We start from the raw sequence: 27,178 nt of genomic DNA, 5'->3' as shown, positions 1-27,178 counted from the left end.
AATGTTAATATGGACCCCCCCCCCCCCACCAAGTTATGTTAACTGCTGGAATTGAATGATGCTAATCAATTAGCTTTGATCAATATTTAGTGACCCGCCTCTATCAAAAGAGTATAAAGCTGAGATCACAAGGTTCGCCAGCATCTTGGCTTGCACTCTAGGCACCAGTTGGTGTCAGGTTGGTTAGTGCTCTCCTTTTAGGACAGAGTAGGTTATATAGAGACAAAATGGCAATGGGGCTTTCCTCCTGCTTGTGTTAAATGCCACATGGTCAATACTTTAATAATAAGTAATATTAATTAATAATAAATGCTTAATGCCAAAATGGGTGCAATAGCCATTATTATACAAATAGCCATTAATATCTAAGTAGAAATAATTTAGAAAACCCAGCCTAGGCCCCAATAATTTAGCAAACTCGCTTAACTCTATTGATCATCTCCAATTTATCCTGCATGTTTTTTCATCAAGGAAACACTCTGTGTTCCTCGAAGAAACAAAAGGGGGGATGTTGTAAAATAATGGAATTTGGCAGATGCCAGCTAGGGATGATTGGATATAGGCCACACCTGGCCTGCCCAGAGTGACATATGCTGCTGATGTCAGCAGGGGAACCATTCTACACAGGTAGTATGAAGGACCTCCCCTTTTGGGGGGAGGGAGAGTAAACGCTTGCTGAGGTGAGTTCTGTCTTTTCCTGGTGGGTGAGCTTCTGGGAGCGGATGAGAGAGAGGTTTTTCCTGTCAGTTTGTCCTGTGGGCCCTGACTGCATAGCTGTCTCCTTTTGAAGTTATGGACCCCAGGTGGTGAATTAATAAAACAAGCCGGGCTCTTTGAATTAGCTGAGCTGGAAGTGAGTTTGGGGATTGTATAGGCTTTTGTTAGAGTTAGGGGGATTATCCATTTTTTCTCTTTCCCTTTTCCTTTGTCCTTGACTTTATTAATCTCACCTTTGCTGTGTATTTTATTCTCATTAATAAAACCTGATTCGTTTGTGGAAAAGAGGCTGTTAAGTTCCTTTCTTATTGGCCTGGGAGAAATAACTAAGAAGGCAGTTTGGAGGGGAGGAAGTTTTGGACCTAGAGGTCCCTCATTATTTTCTGAACCCCAATATTATGGTGAGCCACCCAGTTAACTCTCCACATATTAAATTTGGCCCCTACAATGTATCTTGCTGTAGCTCCCATTAGACTGTGAGCTCCTTGAAAGAAAGGATTGTCTTTTGCCTTTCTTTGTAATGTGTGTCCTGAACATAGTAGGTCCAGAATAGTTGTTGATTGACTGACTGACCTAAAGTCTCCTTCTTCCTCTTGTTCTTTCTTTTAGCACTTGGCTTTCTGACCAGAAAGGAATGTTCATCTACATCCAATACTGTGTGTAGCTGTTCTCCAGGCTATTTCTGTGCCAGCATGAAAGATGATGACTGTGAGATGTGTATTGCTCACAGAGACTGCAGCCTTGGCCAATATGTAAAGTCTAGAGGTGAGCCTGCTCCATTACCACCCAACCCAGGGACACAGAACTATGCTTACTTCAGACTGCCGCACTGGAAACATGAGAAATTCCCAGTCCTCCCTCAGCTTTGGCTGCCTCAAAAGAGGCAGTTTTGGTACAATGGGAAGATGGTTAGAACTGATGTGAGAGGACTTGGGTTCAAAACTCAGTTTTGCCCTTAATGTCAATGTGATTCTGAGGGTACTTGACTTCTCTAGCTCTCAGTTTCCTTATCTATAAAATAAGGGAGTTGGAATATATTACCTCTGATGTCTCTTCCAGATGGAAATTTATGATTCCATTATAATGAAGTCTGGTTTGAGGTCCTTTCTTATCTTTATAGAACTCAGAAAGCCTGGGGCAAAGCTGGAATTAGGTAGAGTTGGGAAAAGTCAACCAAGGCCTCCCCACTAGTGTCCTCTACCAGTTTGCTTTGGTGGTAAAAGTAGCTCTGAATCTTTGTTTTGTCTTTTTTTTGGGGGGGGGGCAGGGCAATGGGGGTTAAGTGACTTTCTCAGGGTCACACAGCTAGTAACTGTCAAGTGTCTGAGGCCGGATTTGAACTCAGGCCCTTCTGAATCCAGGGCCAGTGCTTTATCCATTGTGCCACCTAGCTGCCCCCTGTTTTGCCTTTTTAAAGGAAATATATATATTTTGGTGAGGCAATTGGGGTTAAGTGACTTGCCCAGGGTCACGCAGCTAGTAAGAGTTAAGTGTCTGAGGCCGGATTTGAACTCAGGTCCTTCTGAATCCAGGGCCAGTCCTCTATCTACTGCACCACCTTGCTGCCCTGGAGATATTTTTCAATTGACAAAATCCTATTTTCTCTCCTTCTTACCTTCTCTCCCTCACTGGAAAAGAAAAAGAAAAAGAAAAACCAAAGCTTTATAGCAAAATTTCTTATGGAGTCAAATGAAGCATATCCATTCATTAGCCATATTGAAAGAGAATATATTATTGTTTCCTCTGACACCTTGAGTCCATCACCTCTTCATCAAGAGATGGGCGGCTTGTTTAAATAAGTCCTCTGGAATTGTAGCTTGTTATTCCACTGATCTAAGTTCTTAAATCTTTCAAAGTTCTCTTTCCAATTTTGTTGTTACTGTATAAATTGTTCTCCTGGTTCTGCTCACTTCAACTCTGAACAAATTTTTACAAGTTTTCTCATGTTTCACTGAAATCTTCCATTTCATCATGTCCTATGGTACAATACTATTCCCTTACATTCATGTACATTTATGTGTGCATAAAAATATAAGCTTATATATATATAGGTTCCTTTTCCTCTTTCTTTGAGCTATTTGGGGATATAGGATCACAGATATTAAGGGGGGCACTTAGGTAGCACAGTGGATAAAGCACCAGCCCTGGATCCAGGAGGACCTGAGTTCAAATCTGGCCTCAGACACTTGACACTAGTTGTGTGACCTTCAGCAAGTCACTTAACCCTCATTGCCCCACAAAAAACAAAACAAAACAAAACAAAACAAACAAAAGACATGGTTATTGATAGCTTGTATTTCTTCCTTTGAAAGCTGCTTATTCCTATCCTTTGATAATTTATCATTTGGAGAATGGCACTTATTCTTATACATTAGAATCAGATTTATCTTGGAAATGAGACTTTTATCAGAGAAACTTGCTGCAAAGATATCCCCCCGCCCCCGTCCCTAGTTATATTCTTCCCTTCTAATTTTAACTATATTGGTTTTGTTTGTGCAAAAAATTTTACACTTTACATAATCAGAACTATCCATTTTATCTGGTATGATCATTCCTCTCCCTTATTTGCTCATAAACTCTTCCTCTATCCACTAATCTGATTGGCATTTTCTTCGTTGCTTCTCTTATTGGTGTATGATGTACCCTTGGGTTCTTGAAGGTGGTCACCAAAGAGTTCAAATTCTGTGGAGTTGGAGACTTCAAAAATAGGAACAGGGGTCTGGTTTTCTGGGAGTCTGTTTCCTGAAGTCATACCTAGTTAAGTACAGCAGGACTTAGCTCCACATAGGCCTCAGGGGATGGATGTTTCAGATACAACTCAGAAAAGCCATCTGATAAAATAGAGGGGGATCACAACCTGCACTTGTGGAGAGAGGACCGAAGCTGCCCAAATCAAAGATGCTTCAAATATTGAAGAAGTAACTATATGACCATATAAGTCACTTACTTGACCTCTCTGGGCCTTAATATCCTCTTCTGTAAAATGAGACAGTAGGAATCAATGATTTCTAAGGTCCCCTCTAATGCCATGATCCTGTAAATAGGCAAAATCATTTGTATGGTTTCAGATAACAAAAATAATAATAAGCAAAAAAGCATTTACTGGGGCAGCTAGGTGGTGCAGTGGATAGAGCACTGGCCTTGGAGTCAGGAGGACCTGAGTTCAAATCCAGTCTCAGACACTTAACACTTACTAGCTGTGTGGCCCTGGGCAAGTCACTTAACCCCAATTGCCTCACTAAAAAAACCAAAAACCAAAAACCAAAAAAACATTTACATAGCACTACTATGTATCAGACATTGGGCTAAGTGCTTTACAGATATTCCCTAGGGGATAGGTGCTATGATTATCTCCTTTTTTCAGTAAAAGAAACAAGCAAACAGAGGTTAAGCGACTTGCCCAGCTAGTAAGCTACAGCTAGTAAGTGTCTGAAGCTGGGTTTGAGCTAAAAGCTTCCTGACTCCAGGCTCTCCTCTCTACCCACTGAGCTACCTAGCTGTTTTAACATCTTCAATTTCCAGCTTCTTTGTAGAAGTGCGGGGGGGGGGGGGGAGCTATGGGTATAGAACACTAGACATAATGTTACACTTTTTTGATAGGTTGATTAGTTTGCTGAACTGTTTTTTTTTTCTTCCCTTTTAAAAGATTCTCCATTATAAGAGACATCTCTCTGGGTTAAGATAAGGCCAAAAGGGCTATGCTGGAGTCAGCCTCAACTGCTCTCCCAAGAGCTGACTGATAAATTTTCGATGTGAGCACTGGCACCTCAGAAATGAGCAAATAATATAAATCAGGACTTATTTTACAGAATTGTTAATTGCTTAGATCTAAGAAAGTGATGGGGAAATTTTTAGTAATGTCTGTGTAATATAAAACAACCCACAAAAATGCATCCTATGTTCCTTTTTTTTTCTCCCCCACAAAGCTTTGGTTGTTAAATATTTACTAGTAAGAGGAAAAAAAATTGGGTAATGTAGGTGATGCAAAAACAAAATATATTTTAAAAAATTAAATTCCTTATATGATGATGATGGAATATTATTGTGCTATAAGAAAGGACAAGCAGGATGATTTCAGAAAGGCCTGGAAAGATTAGTATGAACTGATGTATAGTGAAGTGAGCAGAACCGAGAACATTGTGCATAGAGACAGCAATATTACTTGATGAAAACTGTGAATGACTTAACTATTTTCAACAATACAATGATCCAAGACAATCCCAAAACACTATTAATGAAGCATACTTTCTACCTCCAAAGAAAGAACTGATATTGATGGAACAGACTGAAGCAGGCTATTTTTCACTTTCTTTCATTTTTTTCTTTGATTCAAGTTTTCTTATACAAAATGACTAATATGGTAATGTTTTACATAATCGTACATGTATAACCTATATTTGTTTGCTTACCACCTCAGAGAGCAGGAAGGGGAAGGAGGGAAGGAGGGAAAAAATTGGAACATCAAACTATTAATAAAAATGTTTATTACTTTAAAAAATGCACATTTCTTGCCACAGACCTAGGGAGTATATCATAGAGATGTCCCCAATACACTGCTCTGACACAGCTTCCAGGGAAGGGACCAAACAACCCAGGGACACAGTTCTAGCAGCCATGTTTTCCTCTGATCCTATTGATATGCTCAGCATCAAATCTCCCTTATCTCCTCTTTAAGGCACACAGAGAAAAAACACCATCTGTGAAAGATGCCCAGCAGGGACATTTTCGCCCAGTAGGCCCCTTCACTACTGTCTGTCATGGACGAAGTAGGTATAAAACACTCTCTGGTACTTGGTGGTTCATTCTTTTTGCTTGTTCATTTATAATGTTTTGTTTTTTTCTTTTTGGTGAGGCAATTGGGGTTAAGTGACTTGCCCAGGGTCACACAGCTAGTAAGTGTTTAGTGTCTGAGGCCAGATTTGAACTCAGGTCCTCCTGACTCCAGGGCTGGTGCTCTATTCACTGTGCCACCTAGCTGCTCCCATTTATAATGTTTTTTTGTTTGTTTGTTTTTGGTTCTTGTTTTTTTTTTTTTTGGTGGGGCAATGGGGGTTAAGTGACTTGCCCAGGGTCACACAGCTAGTAAGTGTCAAGTGTCTGAGGCCGGATTTGAACTCAGGTACTCCTGAATCCAGGGCTGGTATTTATCCACTGCACCATCTAGCTACCCCCATTTATAATGTTTTAAACAAAAATTCTGACCTTAACAAATGCCAAATAAAACCAATGCTTCCATATACAACCTAGAACAGGAAAAAACAAACAAACACACAACAAGAAATGTCCACAGGGAGTGCAGGTAAGTGTTTAATAACTGTATCTCTAGGAAAGAAATATACATGGGACATACTTTTAAGTTTATTCTGTATCATTAACATCTTCCTCAGCATTTCTTAAGTCTAGACACTCAGCAAAATAATGAATTTAGCCTTAAGTTGTAGTGTTTGCCAATTTCTGAAGCATGAGTTTAACAATTTAACAATTGGCTTACAGTTTGAGCTGAAGCCAACACACCTCTGAATGTGCAGGAAATGATGAATCTCTATTCTATATACAGCTTGCTTTTCCATTTATGCATAAAAGAAATTCAACATTTGGCTTTTAAAGCTTTTCTGCTTGTCTGCATTTTCTTCTGCTCTTCCTCCTGTTGGATAGCTCCCATTACGTTTTTTCCCCCCTTAAACAGAACTAAAACATGCCTTTCTGTTACTTCTCTCCATCACTCCAGTTTCTACCTTCTGGGGTCAGGCTGAGTAAGTTTGTTTTTCTTCTACTTCCCTTTAAATGCTTGAGACAACTTCTGACCTCTCCAAATCATCTTTCAGTAGCTCCTCACATGCATAGTTTGGAACTTGGACACCCCAGTACCATGGAAAGGGATTTGGAATCAGGAGAATCTGGGTTCAAATGCCATGGGTGCTACCCATCGATCTTTGGCAGTGAGGTAATATTGAAAAAGTGCTGGCCATGGGAGGTTCTATGTAAATGCCAGCTGTCATTATCAGTCATTTGAACTTGATGTGCCCCATTTCCTCATTTATAAATGAAGGGGCCCAGCCAAAGAACCAATTTAAATCCTGTTTATTTCAAATCTATGGTCCTGTAGTGTCCTCTTATGGAAATTCTCCAGCTAACTAAGGAACTTCCTAAAATGGGGGCACTGAAATCAACTCTTCAGATATGGGCTGACCAGGACAGTGACTATGGATAGGGATTACAGCACTTCCTTTATTCTAACCCCTCCAATGTAGTCTAAGGCAGAACCACCATGACTGGTTTTCCAATTGCGCTGCTGACTCACATGGAGTGTTCAGGGAGCCCATACTCTGAGACCCTTTCAGATTATCTAGTCCCATCTCTTTCCCAGGATGGTGACATGGTAGAGTGGAAAAGGTACAGACCCTGGAGCTAAAAGAATACATACATATATACATACATATACATAATACAACATACATGAATCCCCATATATACAAATATATACACATACACACACATATATTTTCCCTACATGTAGAGGTTTCTCAGTCTCTCTCCTTTCTCTGTCTCTGTCTCTCTCCACTTGGAATCTTCAAGACTATATAATATACACATACACATACATACATACATACATACACACATATACACATACACACACATATGCCTTCCCTACTTATAGAGGTTTCTCAGCCTCTCTCCTATCTCTGTCTCTGTCTCTCCACTTGGAATCTTTAAGACTATATACATATACATACATACAAACATGCATAATACACATATACACACAGACATGTATATATTTTATATGTAGGTATATGTGTATTTGTACATATACAGACAGGCAAACACACACACTCTCTTAAATGTTTTTAGTTTAGGGGATATAATTAGATTCAAACTAAGTTCTTTTCACTTTTTCATTTTTCAGGAGGAAGGGGAACTCTTGTAATAGTGACATTTATATAATCTTAAAGATCCCAAGTAGAGAAAGAGACACAAAGAGACAGAGACAGGAGAGAGATTAAGAAACCTATATACATAGGGAAGGTCCACCAGTGGTGTGGGCTGTCATGTGGTTCAGATGGAGGAAGAACAGACGTCTCTAGCCTTTTCTCTCACTTGCCCTTTTCCAAGGAAGACTAATTTTTGCCAGGAGCAGGAGCAGTAAGTTGGGGCCAGAGATCACTTTTTTCTTCTCAGACTTAAGGGGTACAAGGCTAGAATTATATTTTCATCTATTCATTCATTCATTTATCTATGTATCTATTCATTCATTTATTTACTTATTTATTTATTCACTTATTTATTTATTCATTAATTCATTTATCCATTCATCTGTCCATCTATCTACCTCTCTCTCTCTCTGTCTATCTATCTAGTTTGCTGGGCAATGAGGGTTAAATGATTTGCCCAAGGTTACACAGCTAGTAAGTGTCAAGTGTCTGAGGCCGGATTTGAATTCAGGTTTTCTTGAATCCAGGGCCAGTGCTTTTTCTACTGCGCCACCTAGCTGTTCCTAAGGCTAGAATTATGACTATCTGTTCCTTTAAATATTTTTATTCTAGGGGATATGACTGGTTTCAATCTAATTTCTGCTTGTTTTATCTGATTTTGGAGGAGCAAGGGAAACCCTAAGCTTTCTATCTAAAACCTGACCCTCTTCCCACCTAATACCTATTCCACAATGAAGACACATAGTAAAAAAAATCCAAAGAAACCCACTGATCTAAATTGTAGCCAAAGAGAGATCAAATGAGATAGAATACATGCCAGATAACACAGAAGAAGGGGCTTTCCCACTGGGAGCAACATAACTCAGCTCAACCAAGAGAGAGATCTAGATCTCATCCAAGGGGAAACTCCCCCAAGTCTCTAGTGTAGCAAGCTGGGTAGTGGCTCCTCTTGGGTGTTTCCAGAGTCTCTTCCTTCAACAGCTTGAATTGGGGTTGGCCTCTTCCATTTCCCTCTTGACGTTGGAAGCCAGAAGCAATTTGATTCTTGAAGAGCCCCCAAGAAGACTTGATGCTTGAGGAGTCCTGAAGAGGACTGATTGAGGGGGAGTTCTACCAACTCTGCTTGGCCAACTCCTGCAGGGCAGGAGATTCTTTTCTAGTAGTAAGGAGAAAGCCTCCTATTAATGGGCATTGGGACAGAGGTTACAGTAACAAAAACAATAGGACTTTCTAGGTATTATCTCATTTGATCCTCATAACACTAGGAAGTAGGTGCTGTTCTTGTCCTCATTTTACAGATGAGGAAACTGAGGCAAACAGGGGTTAAGGGACTTGCTCAAGTGTCTGAGGGCAGATTTGAACTCCCGTGTTCCAGACTCTATGTCTAGCTCTCTTTCCACTGGTGACCTCTGGACCACCTAGCTACCTCTGGCTCTATGATCTTTTGGAGTTATTTCTTTTGCCCAATTATAAGACAGTGATTCCATTTAGTCCTATTAATTTCCATCTTACTGTTAGGTTAGGCTATGGAAGACACAGGACTTGTGAAGCCTCCAGTTCTCTTAGACATAGTAAGCTCTGTCTCCCAGGCAGATCACACCCTCTCCATGCCCCAGCCAACAATCTAAGGCTCTCCATTCCTCATAATCCCTGAATCAGGGGAAGGCATTTCTACACCTGGAAAATCCCCACGCTGATGAAACTGCAGTACTGGGCCCCTCAAAAACAAAACAAAACAGCATTGTCTCATGGTTCTGATTTGTCTACATATTTTTGGATTCTGAATCTGGACACACTGGCTTTCTAGCCAATCCAATGTGGATGCCCTCCCTCCTAGCCTTTTGTGTTATCTAGGAATTTGGGAGGTATGCACCTCTGACTTTATCTAGATTGTTAATGAAGGCAGAGTTGGCCCCACTTCTCTCCCTCTGTTTGGGATACTCTGTCCCTCTTGCTATAAGCTTCTTTGCTTCTGAGTTGCATGACTAATTGCAGCTGGGGGAGGAGTTGGATCACTCAGTTTTGCTGGGCTGATGGGAATGAATTCATGTTCAATGATATGTATACTCCTCTGTCTTCCTAGCTGTCGTGCCCAGGGTTTATCTGAAGAAAAACCAGGCACCGACACCACTGATGCATTGTGCTCACTGCATAGTAATTTTCAACCCAGAATTATCATCATTCTCAACATGGTCATCATTTCTGTACTGGAATTTGTATAAAGAAAAAGAACTAAGGAGGAGGTAAGCAGAGACATAAAGAGGGTAGAGAGGTGGGGACTTTGCCTCAGGGCATTGGATTTAGGGGGCTCTTACCAAAATTGGAGTCCTTTAGGATTGTAGAAAAAAACAGATATTTGGACCTTAATCATACATTTACTCAGTGAATCTAGGGAAATACAAGATGGAAGGTAAAGTAGGACTTCCCCCAGTCCCCAGCCTTCCCCATCATTCCCCTCTTCCCTCCCCACTTAATTTAGGGTAAGATTGACCCAGGTTCAGTTTTTGGTAGTTACCCCAGGCCCAAGAATTTATAGTTATATTTCTGCTGCTAATCACTAACCTATTAAATTCACACAAAACTAAGTCTAAATGAGATTACTTATTGGCCCAACTTTGTAAAATAATTTTTTGGGGTGGCATGGGGAACCTAGACAAGGTGGCAGAGGAAAGGCAGTGACTTGCCTGAACTCTCCCCAAGACCTTGCCACATACTTTCAAATAATGCCATAAGACAACTCCTGGAGCAGCAGAACCCACAAATGGGCAAGGTGAAATACTTTTGCAGCTAAAGACAACTTAGAAGGTTGGCAGGAAAGATCTGTTGTACCAGAGTGAGAGTGAAGGCCAGCCTAGGACAGGTTGTGCCAGCACAGACCCAACCACAGCACAGACCCAGCCCCAGCCCCAGCAAACCAGGAGCAGGCTACCAGAGGACCTGTTCTCTGGGCTCTGACATCAGCATGACTGCACTGAACTGCCCTCATATCCAGTGAACCAGTGGATTTGAGTTATGCTAGCCAATGAGCTTTGAACAATGTTTTATGGGTGGGCTGTGCTCCTGCCCTCAGTGAGCTTGCCAAGAGTCATGGGCTCTTGGGTGGCAGAATTGGGTGAGTGCAGACACAGCCCTCTAGGGTTCTCCATTTGCTCTCTTCTCTAGGCTTTCCTATCTTTCAGAGGCATGTGTTCTCTCTTTACTAACATCTAATATACTTTAATAAATGCTTCATGCCCCAAACTGGTGCTGTAGCCTCTAATTTCTAAGTAACAAATATATTAGAAACCCCAGCTAAATTTTCCTACACTTGGGACAGGAATAGCAACCACATTAAATTTTGTTTTATTTTGTTTTGTTTTGTTTTGTTTTTTAGTGAGGCAATTGGGAGTTAAGTGACTTGCCCAGGGTCACACAGCTAGTAAGTGTTAAGTGTTTGAGGCTGCACATTAAGTTTTAAATGTCACAATGCGGAATGCTGTTTTTGTGGAACTCCATGGAGGTTAGTGTTACTGGATTGGCTGGGAGTAAAGTGTAAGGAAGCTGGAAAGGTTGGGGTAGGACAAAATGGCTAGATTATGAAAGATTGAATATCACACAGAGAATTTAATACCTGATACTGTAACGATTGGAATGATGCCACATGCTGGAGACTTACTGTAGCAAAGCTCTGCCATGAGGAGAAGGCATCTGAGGGCAAGACATGTGGCTCTTTGGTGTCAGGAAGTGATGGTTGCTTGTGGGAGGAAGAGGGGGCGAGGCTGGCTCTTTCATGCCCTTTTGCCAGAACTCTTGTGGAGCGTGGAGCAGGAGAACTGTAGCTCCCTGAGATAGATAGATGAATCTAGGCCTTTCTCTCTCTCTTTACCAAATTCTTATTCTCATTAATAAATGCTTAAAAGTCTAAACAATTGCTAAAGCTTATAATTTATTGGCAACCACTCATTAGATATTTTAGACAGACTAGCTAGAATTTTAGCCCCTCACAGATGGCAGACCATGAAGAGGAAAGCTGAAATCTCCATCATCTGATCTTCGGGTTGGGTAAGAAATTTCCCCTACCCTGTCCCTTTAAATTGGAAAGTACTGCTATGTATAGGCTGTTCTCACTTTTAATTTTCAAATGGACATTTTAAACTCCCTAAGTACACTGTTCCTGATTTTAGTCTGTTTAACCAAATGGGGGATAAGAGCACATTAATGCTTTGTTTTTGTGGATTTTCTATTTTTATTTTGGTTAGAAGAGCCAGCAAGGTGCTCACACAAGGGAATATACATACCTCCCCCTCTCCAAACCATGCTTTTTTTAGAGAAACCTCTGACTCCTGCAGCTTTTCCAAATTCTAACACTAATTGTTGCTCTAATTTTGCATGCCTGGAGGCAACAACCCAGCCTCTAGAAGCCTTCAATCCCCTAGAAGAGGGGGAAGGGGAAATCAGGCCTGAGTTCGATTCCTGGCTGTGTACCATGTGGGAGAGGTGGTCCACTCCCTTCCTCTAGGGACCCCACCTCCTCCCCCTCCTCTGGCACCACCTCCTACTCCTCCCAAGGCCAAGCCCCTTGATCCTCCTGCCCAGGAGGTCACAAAATCTAATCCACCAGCTTCTACTCAGTTGCTGAAGCAGTCAGCCTCAGCCCTTCCCAAGCTAAGCTGTGATTTTGACTTGACTTGCTGTGGTTCTCCCAAACCAACCTTGGAAAACCCTTTAAATTCCAGATATGTTTGTTTTGTTCATAATTTTGTTAATCTGCTTTTGTCTTTAATTAGTAACCTTATAAAGCATTTGTTTTAAGAAAGGACTGACAGACAATATATAGGAGTTAAAGAAGCAAAACTTAAGCTGAATAAAAATGACAATCGTCATATTTCAAGAAGACATATTTTAGAGAAATGTAGAAGTAAGCAGCAAGGTATTAATATGAGTATTGGGGATTTTAGATATCAGAATCAAAAGTGTTCTAAATTCACTCAGAGAAATAATGTCAGTTCAGAGGTTACATAAAGATTTCTATGCTATTACATCTACATTTTGAAATTAACATTATGGGTTTATTTTCATAGAGATTTTCATGCTTTTGAAATTGTGTTTTATACTTAGTTTTTTTTTTAGAAAAAGGGGGAGAATATTTGTAAAAGCTTTTTATAGTCATATGATCAAGTTTATATTTTGTAATACTCTTATTAATGTTAAGTTCATATTCATTTAATAAGTTTAATATTATTAGTCATTTACATTCATTTGATTCCCCTACTTTGAATTTCATTGTCTTTTATTCTTCCATGTGTATTTTCTTCTATTCATCCATCTATCTAATTTTGAAACAATGCAAGATGGCTTTGATTTCATAATACAATGTTAATTCTGGGAGTATTGTGCTCCCATATTCTGAGTTGTTTGTTTTTGTTATTTTTTTCTCTCAACTGATTATTTGATCAAACTCTATAAAGCATCTCCCTGGGAAATTGGTTGCCATGGAAAGTGTAAATTGATTCTAGAAGTATTATTTTTGATAAGCATATTCCAAAAAAAAAGGGGGGGGAGAATGTTTGTAAAAGTTTTCTTTTTTCAAAAAAAAGTTTTCTTTGAGATTGTGTTGTGATTTAACTTGTATTTAAATATGTTCTGATTTTTCACAAAAGTAATTGTATACTAAGTAAAAAAAAGGGTATTATTTGAAATTGTTGCATAATTATATATTATATTTTGAGTCAGGGTACATTCACATTTTTTGCAATCATTTATTATCCTCAATTTTTAAACCCATATGAGACTTGGATTATGGGAATTTATCATTTAAGACATTAATTGCCTTTATTCTGAGTTATCAGATGCCAGTTGGCCAAGATGCCATCCAGTCACAAGAGGAATACATGCAAGAGCAGACACTGAACTGTCACATGAGGGGAGACATGCATGAAGTCAAGGTATGGCTGAGGGAACGGCTTTTGACAAATGTTGAGGTTGGATTCTCTTGGTTTAATATTTTATTCTCTTTTTCCCCACAATATTGTACAGATGGCTGGAGGCTTTGATCCCACCCATCTCATACTTCACCTGGCTTCTATGCCCCCTCCTATATGCCTGATGCCATGGACGTCTCAATCCCATGAATCTGATTAAGTTTGACACAGTTTCCTCCAATATGTTCGGTGGCATGGACATATATCCCATCCACCTATTTTAAGCCTGGCACACTGCATGGGCAGTATATATTGCTCAAGTGTGGGAATGCTCATATCCCATCATTTCTCTGTTCTTTTATGATAACCCCCATAATTATCTCAGGTGTCATGATAAATACAATTTGGCCTTGACATCTGTTACTAATTATATTAGATTTAAAAATTTCTCATAATGGCATGAGGATAATTAGGCAGATGATGCAAAAAGTGATGAAACAAAGATAAAAGTTATTTTTAAAAAATGAATATCGCAGCAATTGTCTTCTCAATTTACCCTCCATAAGGGGGGGGACTATAGTAATATTAAGTTTTAGAGAATGTTTAATTTTTGTTTTATTATATGTTTCATGTGTAACAGCTAAGATTCTGAATTCCCTTAGATATGTTTTTAAGAACTCTCATTGTTTGATTTGATTATTGACAAAGCTATTTTAAAGTTGTGTTAAGCTCAATTTTGTAGGAAAGTTTCCTGGCTGATTACCAGCATCCACACATCAACCCCTAAAAAGACTTCCATTCTGTGACTTGAACACCCAGAGGACATCTGAGAAAAGACTTTCAAAGACTTTAAACGAACAGTTTTGTTTTGTTGATTTTTATTCCCTTCTGTTGTTATGTACACCATTTGTAATATCCATTCTCTGCAGAGGCCCTCCCTCTGAAGGCCAGTGTCAAAGTGCTGGTTCATGAGGGACCACCCCTCTGGATGAAATTTCCTCTTTCTCCTTTTTCTATATTGTTATCAACATATTGTTTGTTAGCATACTGTATTATATTCTGTTATTTTTGACTGCTTCATCAAGGAAACACCCTGTGTTTCTTGAAGAAACAAAGGGGGGACTGTAATGATTGGAATGATGCCACCTGCTGGAGACTTACTATAGCAAAGCTCCGCCATGAAGAGAAGGTGTCTGAGGGCAAGACATGTGAATCTTTGGTGTCAGGAAGTGATGTTTGCTTGTGGGAGGAAGAGGGGGAGAAAAATGGCTCCCTCATGCTCTTTCTCCAGGACTCTTGTGGAGAGCAGAGCAGGAGAACTATAGCTCCCCAAGATAGACAGATGAATCTAGGCCTTTCTCCCTCTCTTTACCAAATTCATATTTTCCTTAATAAATGCTTAAAAGTCTAAACAAATGCTAAAGCTTATAATTTATTGGTGACCACTCATTAGATATTTTAGACAGACTAGCTAGAATTTTAGCCCCTTACAATCCTGAAGGTGATTGGGAACCAATGGAGTTTACTGAGTAGGACTTGATGTGGTCAGACCTGCCCTATAGGGAAATTACTTTGGTGGCTGAATGGAGGTTGGATTGGAGTGGTTAGAGACTTGGGTCAGGCAGCTCTCCCCTCCCCCCAGGAGCTATTGCAGCAGTCCAGGCATGAGGTGATGAGGGTTTGCACCAGGGGGTAGCAGTGTCAGAGGAGAGAAGGGGGAATATTAGAGAGGTGCTGCAGAGGTGGAATCTTGGTAAGAGATTGGATATGGAGGGGGCAGCTAGGTGGCACAGTGGATAGAGCACTGGCCCTGAATTCAGGAGGACCTGAGTTCAAATCTGGCCTCAGACACTTAACACTTACTAGCTGTGTGACCCTGGGCAAGTCACTTAACCCCAATTGCCTCACACACATACAAAAAAAAACCTAAAAAAAAAAAGAGAGAGATTGGATATGGGAGGCTAGGGACAGTGAAGACATGAGGATAATACCTAGGTTCTGTAATAATTGGAATGACTCCATCTGCTGGAGACTTACTGTAGAAAAGCTCTGCGAAGAAGTGAAGGTCTTTGAGGGCAAGACCAAGAGTCTTTTCTTTGGCATCAGGAAGTGACGTCTGCTTGTGGGAGAAAGAAGGAAGGAACCTGGCTGTAAGAAATGATGAGCAGGAAGAGTTCAGAGAAACCTGGAGGGTCTTACATGAGTTGATGATGAGTGAGATGAGCAGAACCAGAAGAACATTGTACACAGTATCATCAACATTGAGTGTTGACCTACTGTGATGGACTATATTCTTCTCACCAATGCAGTGGTACAGAAGAGTTCCAGGGAACTCATGATAGACGAGGATCTCCAAATCCAAGAAAAAAAAAGAAAGAAAGAACTGTGGAGTATAGATGCTGATTGAACCGTATTATTTCTTTTGTTTTGGGTGCTGTTTTTTTTTCTATTTTGAGGTTTTGCATCACTGCTCTGATTTTTTCTCTTGTAACAGGATTAATGCAGAAATAGGATTAATGTTATTATGTGTATATATATGTGTGTATATATCTATATCTATATCTATATGTATAGAGATATATAGACATAACCTATATCAGATTACCTGCTGTCTAGGGGAGGGGGGGAGGGAGGGGAGGGAGGGAGAAAAATCTGAAATTGTAAAGCTTGTATAAACAAAAGTTGAGAACTATCTTTACATGTAACGGAAAAAATAAAATACCTTATACATTAAAAAAAAAAGAAGGAAGGAACCTGGCACTCTGACTGGGGCTCTTTCCTGAGGACGCTGGCGGAGAAGGGAGTGAGAAATGTGCTCTCCTTTTATTTTATTTTATTTATTTATTTATTTATTTATTTATTTTTTTGGTGAGGCAATTGGGGTTAAGTGACTTGCCGAGGGTCACACAGGGTCACACAGTGTTAAGTGTCTGAGACCAGATTTGAACTCAGATACTCCTGACTCCAGGGCCGGTGCTCTATCCACTTCGCCACCTAGCTGCCCCTGTGCTCTCCTTTTAACAGATAGATGAATGTAGGCCTTTCTCTCTCTTTAACAACTTCTTATTCTCCTTAATAAATGCTTAAAAGTCTAACTCTTGCTAAAGCTTATAATTTATTGGCGACCACACATTAGATATTTTAGACAGACTAGCTAGAATTTTAGCCCTTAACAGATGGCTGACCATGAAGAGGAAAGCTGAACCTCACTCTTCTGATTTTCCGGTTAGGTAAGAAATTTCTCCTACCCTGTCCCTTTAAACTGTTGTTGTCCCTTTAAATTTTTTCAAATGGACCTTTTAAACTCCCTAATTACCCTATTTTTGATTTTAGTCTGTTTAACCAGACAAATGGGAGATAAGATCATATTCATGTTTTGTTTTTGTGGATTTTCTGTTTTTCTTTTTATTTTTGTTGGAGGAGCCATCCCCCACCTCTCCTAGCCATGCTTTTTCAGAGAAGCTTCGCACTCCTATATTTTTTCAAATTCTAATGCTGAGAGATTCTCTAATTTTGCATGCCTGGGGGCAATGACCCAACCTCTAGAAGCTTTTAATCCCCTAGCAGTGGGGGTAGGGCCTGAGTTCAAAATCAAATATGATTCAAATTGCCCTGGTCCCTCCCCTCCTCTCCAGACCCCACTACTCCTCCCATGGCCAAGCCCATTGATTCCCCTGACAGGGAAGTCCAAAGATCTAATGCACATGCGCAGTTTTCTCTAACTATATTTGCAGCTTCAGGCTTAGTCCTTCCCTAGCCTGGCTGTGCTTCTGAGACAACCTTAAAAAGCCCTTTAAATTCCAGATATGCTTGTTTTGTTCATAATTTTGCTAATCTGCTTTTGTCTTTAATTAGTAACCTTATAAAGCATTTGTATGGTGAAAAGACTGACAGACAATATAGAGGGGTTAAAGAAGAAAAACTTAAGCTGAATAAGAATGGCAATCATCAACATAGTTCAAGACTCCACTTCTTTTGCCATGGAAGGGTATATATTTTACATAAATGTAGAAGTAAGCAGCAAGGTATTGATATGAGTATTGGGGATTTTAGATATCAGAATCAAAAGTGTTCTAAATTCACTCAGAGTAATAGTATCAGTTCAGAGGTCACATAGGATTTCCATGCTATTACATCTACATTTTGGAATTAATGGTATGGGTTTATTTTCATAGAGATTTTCATGCTTTTGAGATTGTGTTTTATACTTAGTTTTTAAAGCAAGGAGAATATTTGTAAAAGCTTTTTATAGTCATGTGATTAAGTTTATATTATATAAAACTCTTATTAATATTACATTCATATTCATTTAGATTTCCCTAGTTTGAATTTCATTGTCTTTTATTGTTCCATGTGTATTTTCTTCTATTCATCCATCTATCTAATTTTGAAACATTGCAAGATGGTTTTGATTTCATAATACAATGTTAATTCTGGGAATATTGTGCTCCCATATCCTGAGTTGTTTGTTTTTGTTATTTTTTCTCAACTGATTATTTGATCAAACTCTTTAAAGCATTTCCTTGGCAAATTGGTTGCCATGGCAAATGTAAATTGATTCTAGAAGTATTATTTTTGATAAGCATATTCCAAAAAAAAAAAGAGGGGGAAATGTTTGTAAAAGTTTTCTTTTTTCAAAAAAAGTTTTCTTTGAGATTGTGTTGTGATTTAACTTGTATTTAAGTATGTTCTGATTTTTCACAAAAGTAATTGTATACTAAGTAAAAAAAAGGGTATTATTTGAAATTGTTGCATAATTATATATTATATTTTGAGTTAGGGTACATTCACATTTTTTGCGATCATTTATTATCCTCAATTTTTAAACCCATATGAGACTTGGATTATGGGAATTTATCATTTAAGACATTAACTGCCTTTATTCTGAGTTATCAGATGCCAGTTGGCCAAGATGCCATCCAATCACAAGAGGAATACATGCAAGAGCAGACACTGAACTGCCACATGAGGGGAGACATGCATGAAGTCAAGGTATGGCTGAGGGAACGGCTTTTGACAAATGTTGAGGTTGGATTCTCTTGGTTTAATATTTTATTCTCTTTTTCCCCACAATATTGTACAGATGGCTGGAGGCTTTGATCCCACCCATCTCATACTTCACCTGGCTTCTATGCCCCCTCCTACATGCCTGATGCTATGGACATCTCAATCCCATGCATCTGATTAAGTCTGATTCAGTTTCCTCCAATATGTTCGGTGGCATGGACATATATCCCATCCACCTATTTTAAGCCTGGCACACTGCATGGGCAGTACATATTGCTCAAATATGAGAATGCTCATATCCCATCATTTCTCTGTTCTTTTATGGTAACCCCCATAATTATCTCAGGTGTCATGATAAATAACAATGTTGAATTTGGCCTTGACATCTCTTATCAATTATTTTAGATTTAAAAATTTCTCATAATGGCATGAGGATAATTAGGCAGATGATCCAAAAAGTGATGAAACAAAGATAAAAGTTATTTTAAAAAAATGAATATCGCAGCAATTGTCTTCTCAATTACCCTCCATAAGGGGGGGACTATATTAATATTAATTTTAAAGAATGTTTCAATTTTTGTTTTAATATATGTGTAACAGCTAAGATTCTGAATTCCCTTAGACATGTTTTTGAGAACTTTCATTGTTTGATTTGATTATTGACAAAGCTATTTTAAAGTTGTGTTAAGCTCAATTTTGTAGGAAATTTTCCTGGCTGATTACCAGCATCCACACATGAACCCCTGAAAAGACTTCCATTCCATGACTACACCTAGAGGACATCTGAGAAAAGACTTTCAGAGACTTTAAATGAACAGTTTTGTTTTGTTGTTGTTGGGGTTTTTTTTTCTTTTTCTCTTTCTGTTATAATATACACCATCTGTAACATGTACTCTCTGCAGAGGCCCACCCTTTGCAAGACCAATGTCAAAGCGTCGGTTCATGAGGACAAAAAACCGCCCCTCTGTACAAAACTTTCCTCTCTCCCTTTTCTATATTGTTATTAACATATTGTTAGTTAGCATAGGTTATTATATTCTGTTATTTTTGACTGTTTCATCAAGGAAACATCCCGTTTCTTGAGGAACCAAAGGGGGACTGTAATGATTGGAATGACTCCACCTACTGGAGACTTACTGTAGAAAAACTCCACGAAGAAGTGAAGGTCTTTGAGGGCAAGACCAAGAGTCTTTTCTTTGGCGTCAGGAAGTGATGTCTGCTTGTGGGAGGAAGAAGGGAGGAACCTGGCACTCTGACTGGGGCTCTTTCCTGAGGATGCTGGTGGAGAAGGGAGTGAGAAATGTGCTCTCCTTTTAATAGACAGATGAATGTAGGCCTTTCTCTCTCTCTTTACCAAATTCTTATTCTCCTTAATAAATGCTTAAAAGTCTAACTCTTGCTAAAGCTTATAATTTATTGGTGACCACTCATTAGATATTTTAGACAGACTAGCTAGAATTTTAGACCTTAAGAGTTCCAAGCCTGGGAGGATGGTGTTGCCTTCTACAGTAATAGAAAAATAGTAGGGGGAAAAGATTTAGGTGGAAAAATAGTGTTTGGTTTTAGAGTTTATTTTAAGATGTCTACTAGACATTCACTTTGAGATGACATTAAGACAGAGATATGAGATTGGAGGTTAGCAGAGAGTTTGGGACAAGATAAGTAGATTTTAGAATCAAAGGCAGGGGGCAGGTAGGTGGCACAGTGGATAAAGCACTGACCTTGGATTCAGGAGGACCTGGGTTCAAATCCAGTCTCAGACACTTGACACTTACTAGTTGTGTGACCCTGGGCAAGTCACTTAACCCTCCTTGCCCCTCTCCCCAAAGAATCAAAGTCAACTCAGGTATATGTACTATCATTCCTAGGTTATCACCTTAGTGTTTATTACAACTGAGTACATTATAACCTTGAAAACATGAACCTGAGTCACTGGGACAAAGAGGACCCTGGATAATCCTGGGGAGATGGTCCATTGATGGGAAGGGCTTCTTCTTTTTTTGTTGTTGCCTTTTGCTTCTTTACTGATAAATTTTCCTCTCCAATATTTTATGTTACAGATCTATTAATCTCTCTTTTACTTCTTTTGAGAGATTCTCCACTATAGGTTCAATTTTTTTCTTTTTTTTTTCTTTTGTTTTTTTTCAGCAACAAACATTTATTTTATTTTCCAGTTACATGTAAGGGTAGTCTTCAACATTTATTTCCATAAGATTTAGAGTTCCAAATTTTTCTCCCTCTCTCCCTCCCTTTCCTCCCCCCCCCCTCCAAGATCGCAATCAGGTTACATATATACAATCCACAAGTGTTCTTTTTATCAGTTCTTTCTATAGGGGTACATAGTAAGCTTCCTCATTAGTTCCTTGGGATTGTCTTGGATCATTGCACTGCTGAGAGTAGTTAAGTTATTCGCAATTGCTCATTGAATAATACTGCTGTCACTATGCACAATGTCCTCCCAGCTCTGCTCACTTCACTATACATTGATGTTCATTAGTCTTTCCAGGTTTTTCTGGGATCGTCCTGTTTGTCATTTCCTGTAGCACAAGGCCATTCCACTACAATAATATAGCACAGCTTTTTCCATCATTCCTCAATTGATGGAAATTCCCTTGATTCTTAATTCTTAGCCTCCACCAAGAGTTGGTATAAATATTTTTTGTACAATTTCCCCCCTTTTCTCTTTTTCATGATTACTATTATTGTTTCCCTTCCATCCTATTCCCTTCCCCATGATATTTATTCTATTATCCATCTTCTTTCATCCTATTACTCTTCAAAAGGGATTTGTTTCTGTCTGTCCCCTCCCCCACTCTGCCCTTCCTTCTTTTGCCCCTCTCTCTTTATCCCTTTCCCCTCCTATTTTCCTGTAGGTTTAGAGATTACTCCACCCAATTGAGTGTGTTTGTTATTCCCTCCTTGAGCCAGTTCTAATGAGATTGAGGTCTTTGAGCCAATTCTGATGAGTGTTAGGCTCATTTACTGCCCAGATCAAACAGATTACTCCACCCAGTTGGGTGTGTCTGTTAGTCCCTCCTTGAGGCAACTCTGATGAGTTTAAGGTCTTTGAGCCATTTCTGATGAGTGTAAAATTCATTTACTGCCCTGCTCCTCTCCCATCTCTTCCCCCACTCCATAAACCTTTTCCTGTTACTTTCATGTAGGATTTCACTTCTGCCCTTCCCCCTCCTCCAGTGAATTCCCTTCACCCCTCAATTTAACCCTAAAGATGTCACCACCTAACTAAGTGACACAGTGGACAAAGCATCACCCCTGGACCCAGGGGATCCCAGCCAAAACCCGGCCTCAGACACAAGACAGTTGCCCACTGTATGACCCCAGCTATGCCCCCAGTTCCAATTTTTTATGTCTAGTGTCTTGTATTTGAAAGTCAAATTTGCCATTCAGTTCAGGTCTTTTCATCACAAATATCTGAAAGTCTTCTTTTTCATTAAAGTCCCATTTTTTTCTGCTGAAAGATAATGCTGAATTTTGCTGGGTAAGTGATTCTTGGTTGTAATCCCATTTCCTTTGCCCTTTGGAATATCATATTCCATGCCCTCTGGTCCATTAATGTAGAAGCTGCTAGATCTTGTGCTATCCTGACTGGGGCTCCATAGTACTTGAATTCTTTCTTTTTGGCAGCTTGCAATATTTTCGCCTTGACCTGAGAACTCTGGAATTTGGCTATAATATTCCTAGGAGTTTTCCTTTTGGAATCTCTTTTTGGAGGTGATCAGTGGATTCTTTCAATTTCTATTTTAGCTTCTTCTAGAATTTCAGGGCAATTTTCCCTGAGAATATCTTGGAAGATGGTGTCTAAGCTCTTTCCTTGATCATGGTTTTCAGGTAGACCAATAATTTTCAAATGAACTCTCCTGGTCCCATTTTCCAGATCAGCAGTTTTTCCCAGAAGATATTTCACATTTCCCTCTATTTTTTTATTCATTTGGATTTGCTTTATTGTGTCTTGGTTTCTCATAAAGTCACTGGCTTCCATTTGTTCAATCCTAATTCTTATGTAATTATTTTCATCAGAGAGCTTTTGTATCTCCTTTTCCATTTGGCCAATTTGACTTTTCAAGCTGTTGACTTTTTTCTCATGTCTTTCCTGCATCACCCTCATTTCTCTTTCCATTTTTTCCTCTACCTCTCTAACTTTATCTTCAAAGTCCTTTTTGAGCACCTCTATGGCCTGAGACCAATTCACATTTTTCTTGGAAGCTTTAGATATAGGAGCCCTGATGTTGACATCTTCCTCTGAGGGTGCCCCTTGGTCTTCCTTGTTACTGAAGAAACTTTCTATGGTACTCACCCTTCTCTGTTGGCTCATCTTGCCTTTCTTTTACTAGACTTTTAGCTCCTTAAAGTGGGGCACTGTTTTCAGGCTGCGGTATCCCAAGCTTCAGAAGTCCCAGGTGGTATGATTTAAGGAGAATCAGGTTTTTCACTCACCTGGCCTGTTCCCTGGTCATTAGATGACCCCAGACCAACTTGCTAATCAACCAGCTTTGTGTGTTGTGGTTGTTAGCTCTGAGGAGCCTGTGCTGGGAGGGGCTTCTTCTACTCTTATCTGCTACATAATGAATAGAAACTTAAGTAAACACAAGAATGGGAGTTGATCTTGTACTGATACTGGAGCTGACCCCAAGTCCCTCATGGCAGTTAGTGGAACACAGAACTATGTATTCTTTGAATATGGGTCTGAGGATAGACTGGGCATTCATCCTTTCAGGATCAGACTGGCTAAATACAGAGACTCATCTCAAAAAGGCTAGCCACTGGGTGAGGAATTCTTTGGCCCTGGAAACTCAATTAGTATTAAAGTATAAGCAAGCTGAGTTTAAGGACAGTTCTCTTTGGACAATATCTTGCAAGGAAAACAAATATAAAAGAATATAGCAAATGAGACTCCTTAGAAAAGATAAAATGACAGAGGAGAAAGGAATTCAGAGATCACTTGAGCTAATTCTTTTTCACAAGCTCTCTCTCCCCTTTCCCATGATCCTATGGAGCCTCTTTCATCAGCCTGGATGCTGAGAATTAGAAACTTGAAGTCCTGGCTAACCATTGGTCTATCTTCTGTATCATGCTTGTGAGCACAGTAGGACAAAGGAGGATAAAGGAAAGAGAAGACAGATTCCCTTAGGGACAAGTTCATACAGAAACTCCTCTGGGGAAAGACCCTCAGGGCTCTTTGAGAAGAGAAAAGGCCTTCATCCCTCCCTCCCTTTTTCTTTCTTTCTCTTTCTCTCCTTCCTTCCATCCCTCTCTCCTTCCTTCCTTCCTTCCTTCCTTCCTTCCTTCCTTCCTTCCTTCCTTCCTTCCTTCCTCTCTTTCCTCTCTCCTATTTTCCTTTAATGATAGGATTATTCAGTCTTAGATCATTCACTTTTGATATCACCCAGCCTAGCACCCTCATTTATTTTTTGCCTGGTTTAAGTTTTTTAAAATTGACACTTTAATTTTTACCTCACCTTAATTTTCACATTGGAAGTGAAGATGATATAAAAAGAAAAGATGATGATAGGGCTCTCTACCAGTGAGCCATTCCTTGTGGTTCCATCCTCTGGATACAGTGACCTACAGTTTAATAGAGTAACACTTATTTTAATTTAATAAAGATCAGTAGAGAAAGAATAGTTTAGTGAAAGTAATCATATTCACCAATTCTGATGATATATGCAGTGTCTCACACCCAAAGAGACAGAAGTGAATACTTTCTGCTCTTCTCCAGAGCTAAGGTTGGTCACAGATCAAATATAAAGACTGATTAATTTCTAAAGCCTTTCCTGAGCTGAGCTCTGCCCAACATTCTAGGCTTCTTGAACTTTCAATCCTTCCCTTGCAAACTCTTTAATACTAAATAACTCACTTTTGATCCTTTAACTATAACATGACTGATTACTATTCATGTCAAATTGTTAACATATTTGATAGAGATTTGTACTGTGTACTTAGAGGTCCTATTGACTCTTCACCGTATTTTCTCTCTGTATTAGCACCAACTACTGGTTCTCATGCCACTACTAAGCAGATTCTATCTATTGCCTCTGTGTTAATTTCTCTTATAATGTGAGGCTTATAAGATCAAGCTGTACCTGCTCCTTTGAGGTGAAAGGGGACCCTCCATCTTTAAAATTATAATTGGAACATTTAAAAAATCTTTGTTGTATAATTGGCAAGATTAATTATTTTTGTGAAAAATTATTACTATTAATTATCATTACCATCACTTTATTTTTCAGGGCAATGAGGGTTGTGACTTTCTTAGGGTCATACAACTTGTAGGTGTCAAGTATCTGAGGACAGATTTGAACTCAGGTCCTCCTGAATTCAGGGCTGGTGCTTTATCCACTGTGTTACCTAGCTGCCCCCATTAGCATCACTTTTTTTTTTTTAAAGTGAGGCAAATGGCGTTAAGTGACTTGCCCAGGTTCACACAGCTAGTAAGTGTTAAGTGTCTGAGGCTGGATTTGAACTCAGGTACTCCTGACTCCAGGGCCAGTGCTCTATCCACTGCACCACCTAGCTGCCCCCTAGCATCACTTTTGAAGGTATAATTTGGATAATTTCAAAAGTGTTGTTCTTTTAAAACTACCACCATTAGTTTTATTACTACTTTTATTTTCATGTAAAAACTCCCCAAGTTAAATTATTAAAGTAAAGAACTTTTCATTTGGATCATCTATGGTTGATAAAGGGACTCAAACCAAAATATTTACTAAAAATGAAAAGCAAGCATATCATATATAAATAGCATTCCATCAATAAACTTTAATTCCAGTCTCTTACTGATGAACACAGTGGCTGTGGGGAGAATGGACACATACCTGAAGCCCCAGGGCAATAAACAATCATATATGGAACACATATGGCCAAGACAATTCACAACTCTGGAACTATAGACACTTGTTTTCTTTCTGTCTCAGGAACTGTGCATAAAGTTCCTTGTGGGGTATCACTTCAGGGTTAAAAAGATGTTTGCATCACTAAGTTAGGTTGAGCTGATCCATGTTGTGCTTGACTTCTCTCCATCTCTCATCAATAACAATGCAGAGACATATCTTCTATGTTCTCTTCTCTGAAACAAATAATGAGTAGCATTCATTCACTCTCCTACTTAGCTGCTGTTCATAATCAATAGCAGACTATATTAAAAAAAATTGAGTGTATTTTGTTTACCCCCTGTTTTTGGTTTTCTTTATTGTTTTCCTTACTGGCAAGCTAGCAATAGAGAGAACTCCAGCCCTTCATTGGTCAACCAGTCTACTCCATAAATCCCAATACAAAGAAAGAGTAATGTCCTCTCTTCTTAACCCAGTTCTGAAATCTATTCTCTGACTTCTTCCTAACTTTCTTGGTTCAATATCTGGGTCCTCACCAAATACAACCCCACTATATTTATGGTTCTAACTACACCCTCATTTTCTCTCTCTATTTGGGAATGTTAAAAAAAAGAAGAAGAAGAAAAGAAAGAAACTGGATAGTCACTTTGGGTAAAGAAACCAACCTTTATTAAGAGAAACAGGTGGGATCTACAGTCTGTCCAGTATGGTCTGAGACCCCAAGATACAAAATTCACAATTATTTATAGGTTTCTTAATTCATGTGTGGTGAAAAAAAAGAGGGGGGATGCAGCTGTTATGGACATTTGTTCTGACTTCAAGCAAGCTCTTCAGAAAGGGAGGTCCTTTTTCACAAGAAGCTCAGAGTAAACAACTACAGTTTAATATAAAGATGGTTGATATATAGGTATGATTATTATGGCCATATACATACTTCATGATGATTTAGTTACCCTTCTGATTTTAACACAGACATTTTCATGAGACTATACATCACAGTTTGGTTATGTACATTTTGTTTTTGTTTTTTAGCCTGGTACTATGTTTTTACTATAAATCATAGTTATTTATTTTTTTCCTTCTTTTTTTTTTTTGCAGGGAAATGAGGGTCACATAGCTAGTAACTGTCAAGTATCTAAGGCCACATTTGAACTCAGGTCCTCCTGAATCTGGGGGTGGTATTTTATTCACTGTGCCACCTAGCTGTCCCAGTTATTTCTTATCCTAACGATTATCGCTATTAAAAGATTAGCAAAGGGGCAGCTAGGTGGTGCAGTGGATAAAGCACCGGCCTTAGATTCAGGAGGACCTGAGTTGAAATCCAGCCTCAGAAACTTGACACTAGCTTTGTGAACCTCCACAAGTCATTCAACCCTCATTGCCCCTAAAAAAAAAAAAAAAAAAGATTAGCAAAGCAATACAGTGCAAAGCACTCAAGGCATTGTCTGATGACAACTTCTCTATTGCTATCTATGTAAGATCTCTGTGCTATGAATTCCTATGCTATTCCTAGGTACCGAATCAGCATTCCTGATACAGCTAAATTGCTTTGCTCTTGATAATTTATTCTAATTTATTCTAATTTACCCCTTTTCTGTTTTCCAGTCAGTGAATCTGTCCAGTACCTGTTTGCATTCACGTAGAAGGAAACCCAACACAGCCTGAATGAAGACAAAGAAACAAATTCACATCATACTTAGATCAACAAGTCACTGTGGACAGTATATTCCATCCTTTGGTGAAATCATTAAACCATGGACTGCTCTAAGTA

At 39.2% G+C, this 27,178-nt stretch overlaps 1 protein-coding gene across 1 annotated transcript in view; it reads left to right on the top strand.

Annotated features, from left to right (window-relative positions):
- Positions 1-9,874, top strand: part of LOC122748179 (tumor necrosis factor receptor superfamily member 14-like) — a 39,097-nt gene extending 29,223 nt beyond the window's left edge. Inside the window, exons 4-6 of the mRNA XM_043993863.1 lie at positions 1,327-1,482; positions 5,393-5,483; positions 9,736-9,874. Coding sequence (XP_043849798.1) covers positions 1,327-1,482; positions 5,393-5,483; positions 9,736-9,874 — 386 coding nt within the window. The remainder of the gene's footprint in view (positions 1-1,326; positions 1,483-5,392; positions 5,484-9,735) is intronic.
- Positions 9,875-27,178: the final 17,304 nt, after the last annotated feature.

The sequence above is a fragment of the Dromiciops gliroides genome, chromosome 3 (genome assembly GCF_019393635.1).
Source record: "Dromiciops gliroides isolate mDroGli1 chromosome 3, mDroGli1.pri, whole genome shotgun sequence".
In the NCBI taxonomy this organism is placed as follows: domain Eukaryota; kingdom Metazoa; phylum Chordata; class Mammalia; order Microbiotheria; family Microbiotheriidae; genus Dromiciops; species Dromiciops gliroides.
The sequence above is the reverse complement of the archived record's forward strand: the minus strand, read 5'-3'. Positions and strand labels throughout refer to the sequence as shown.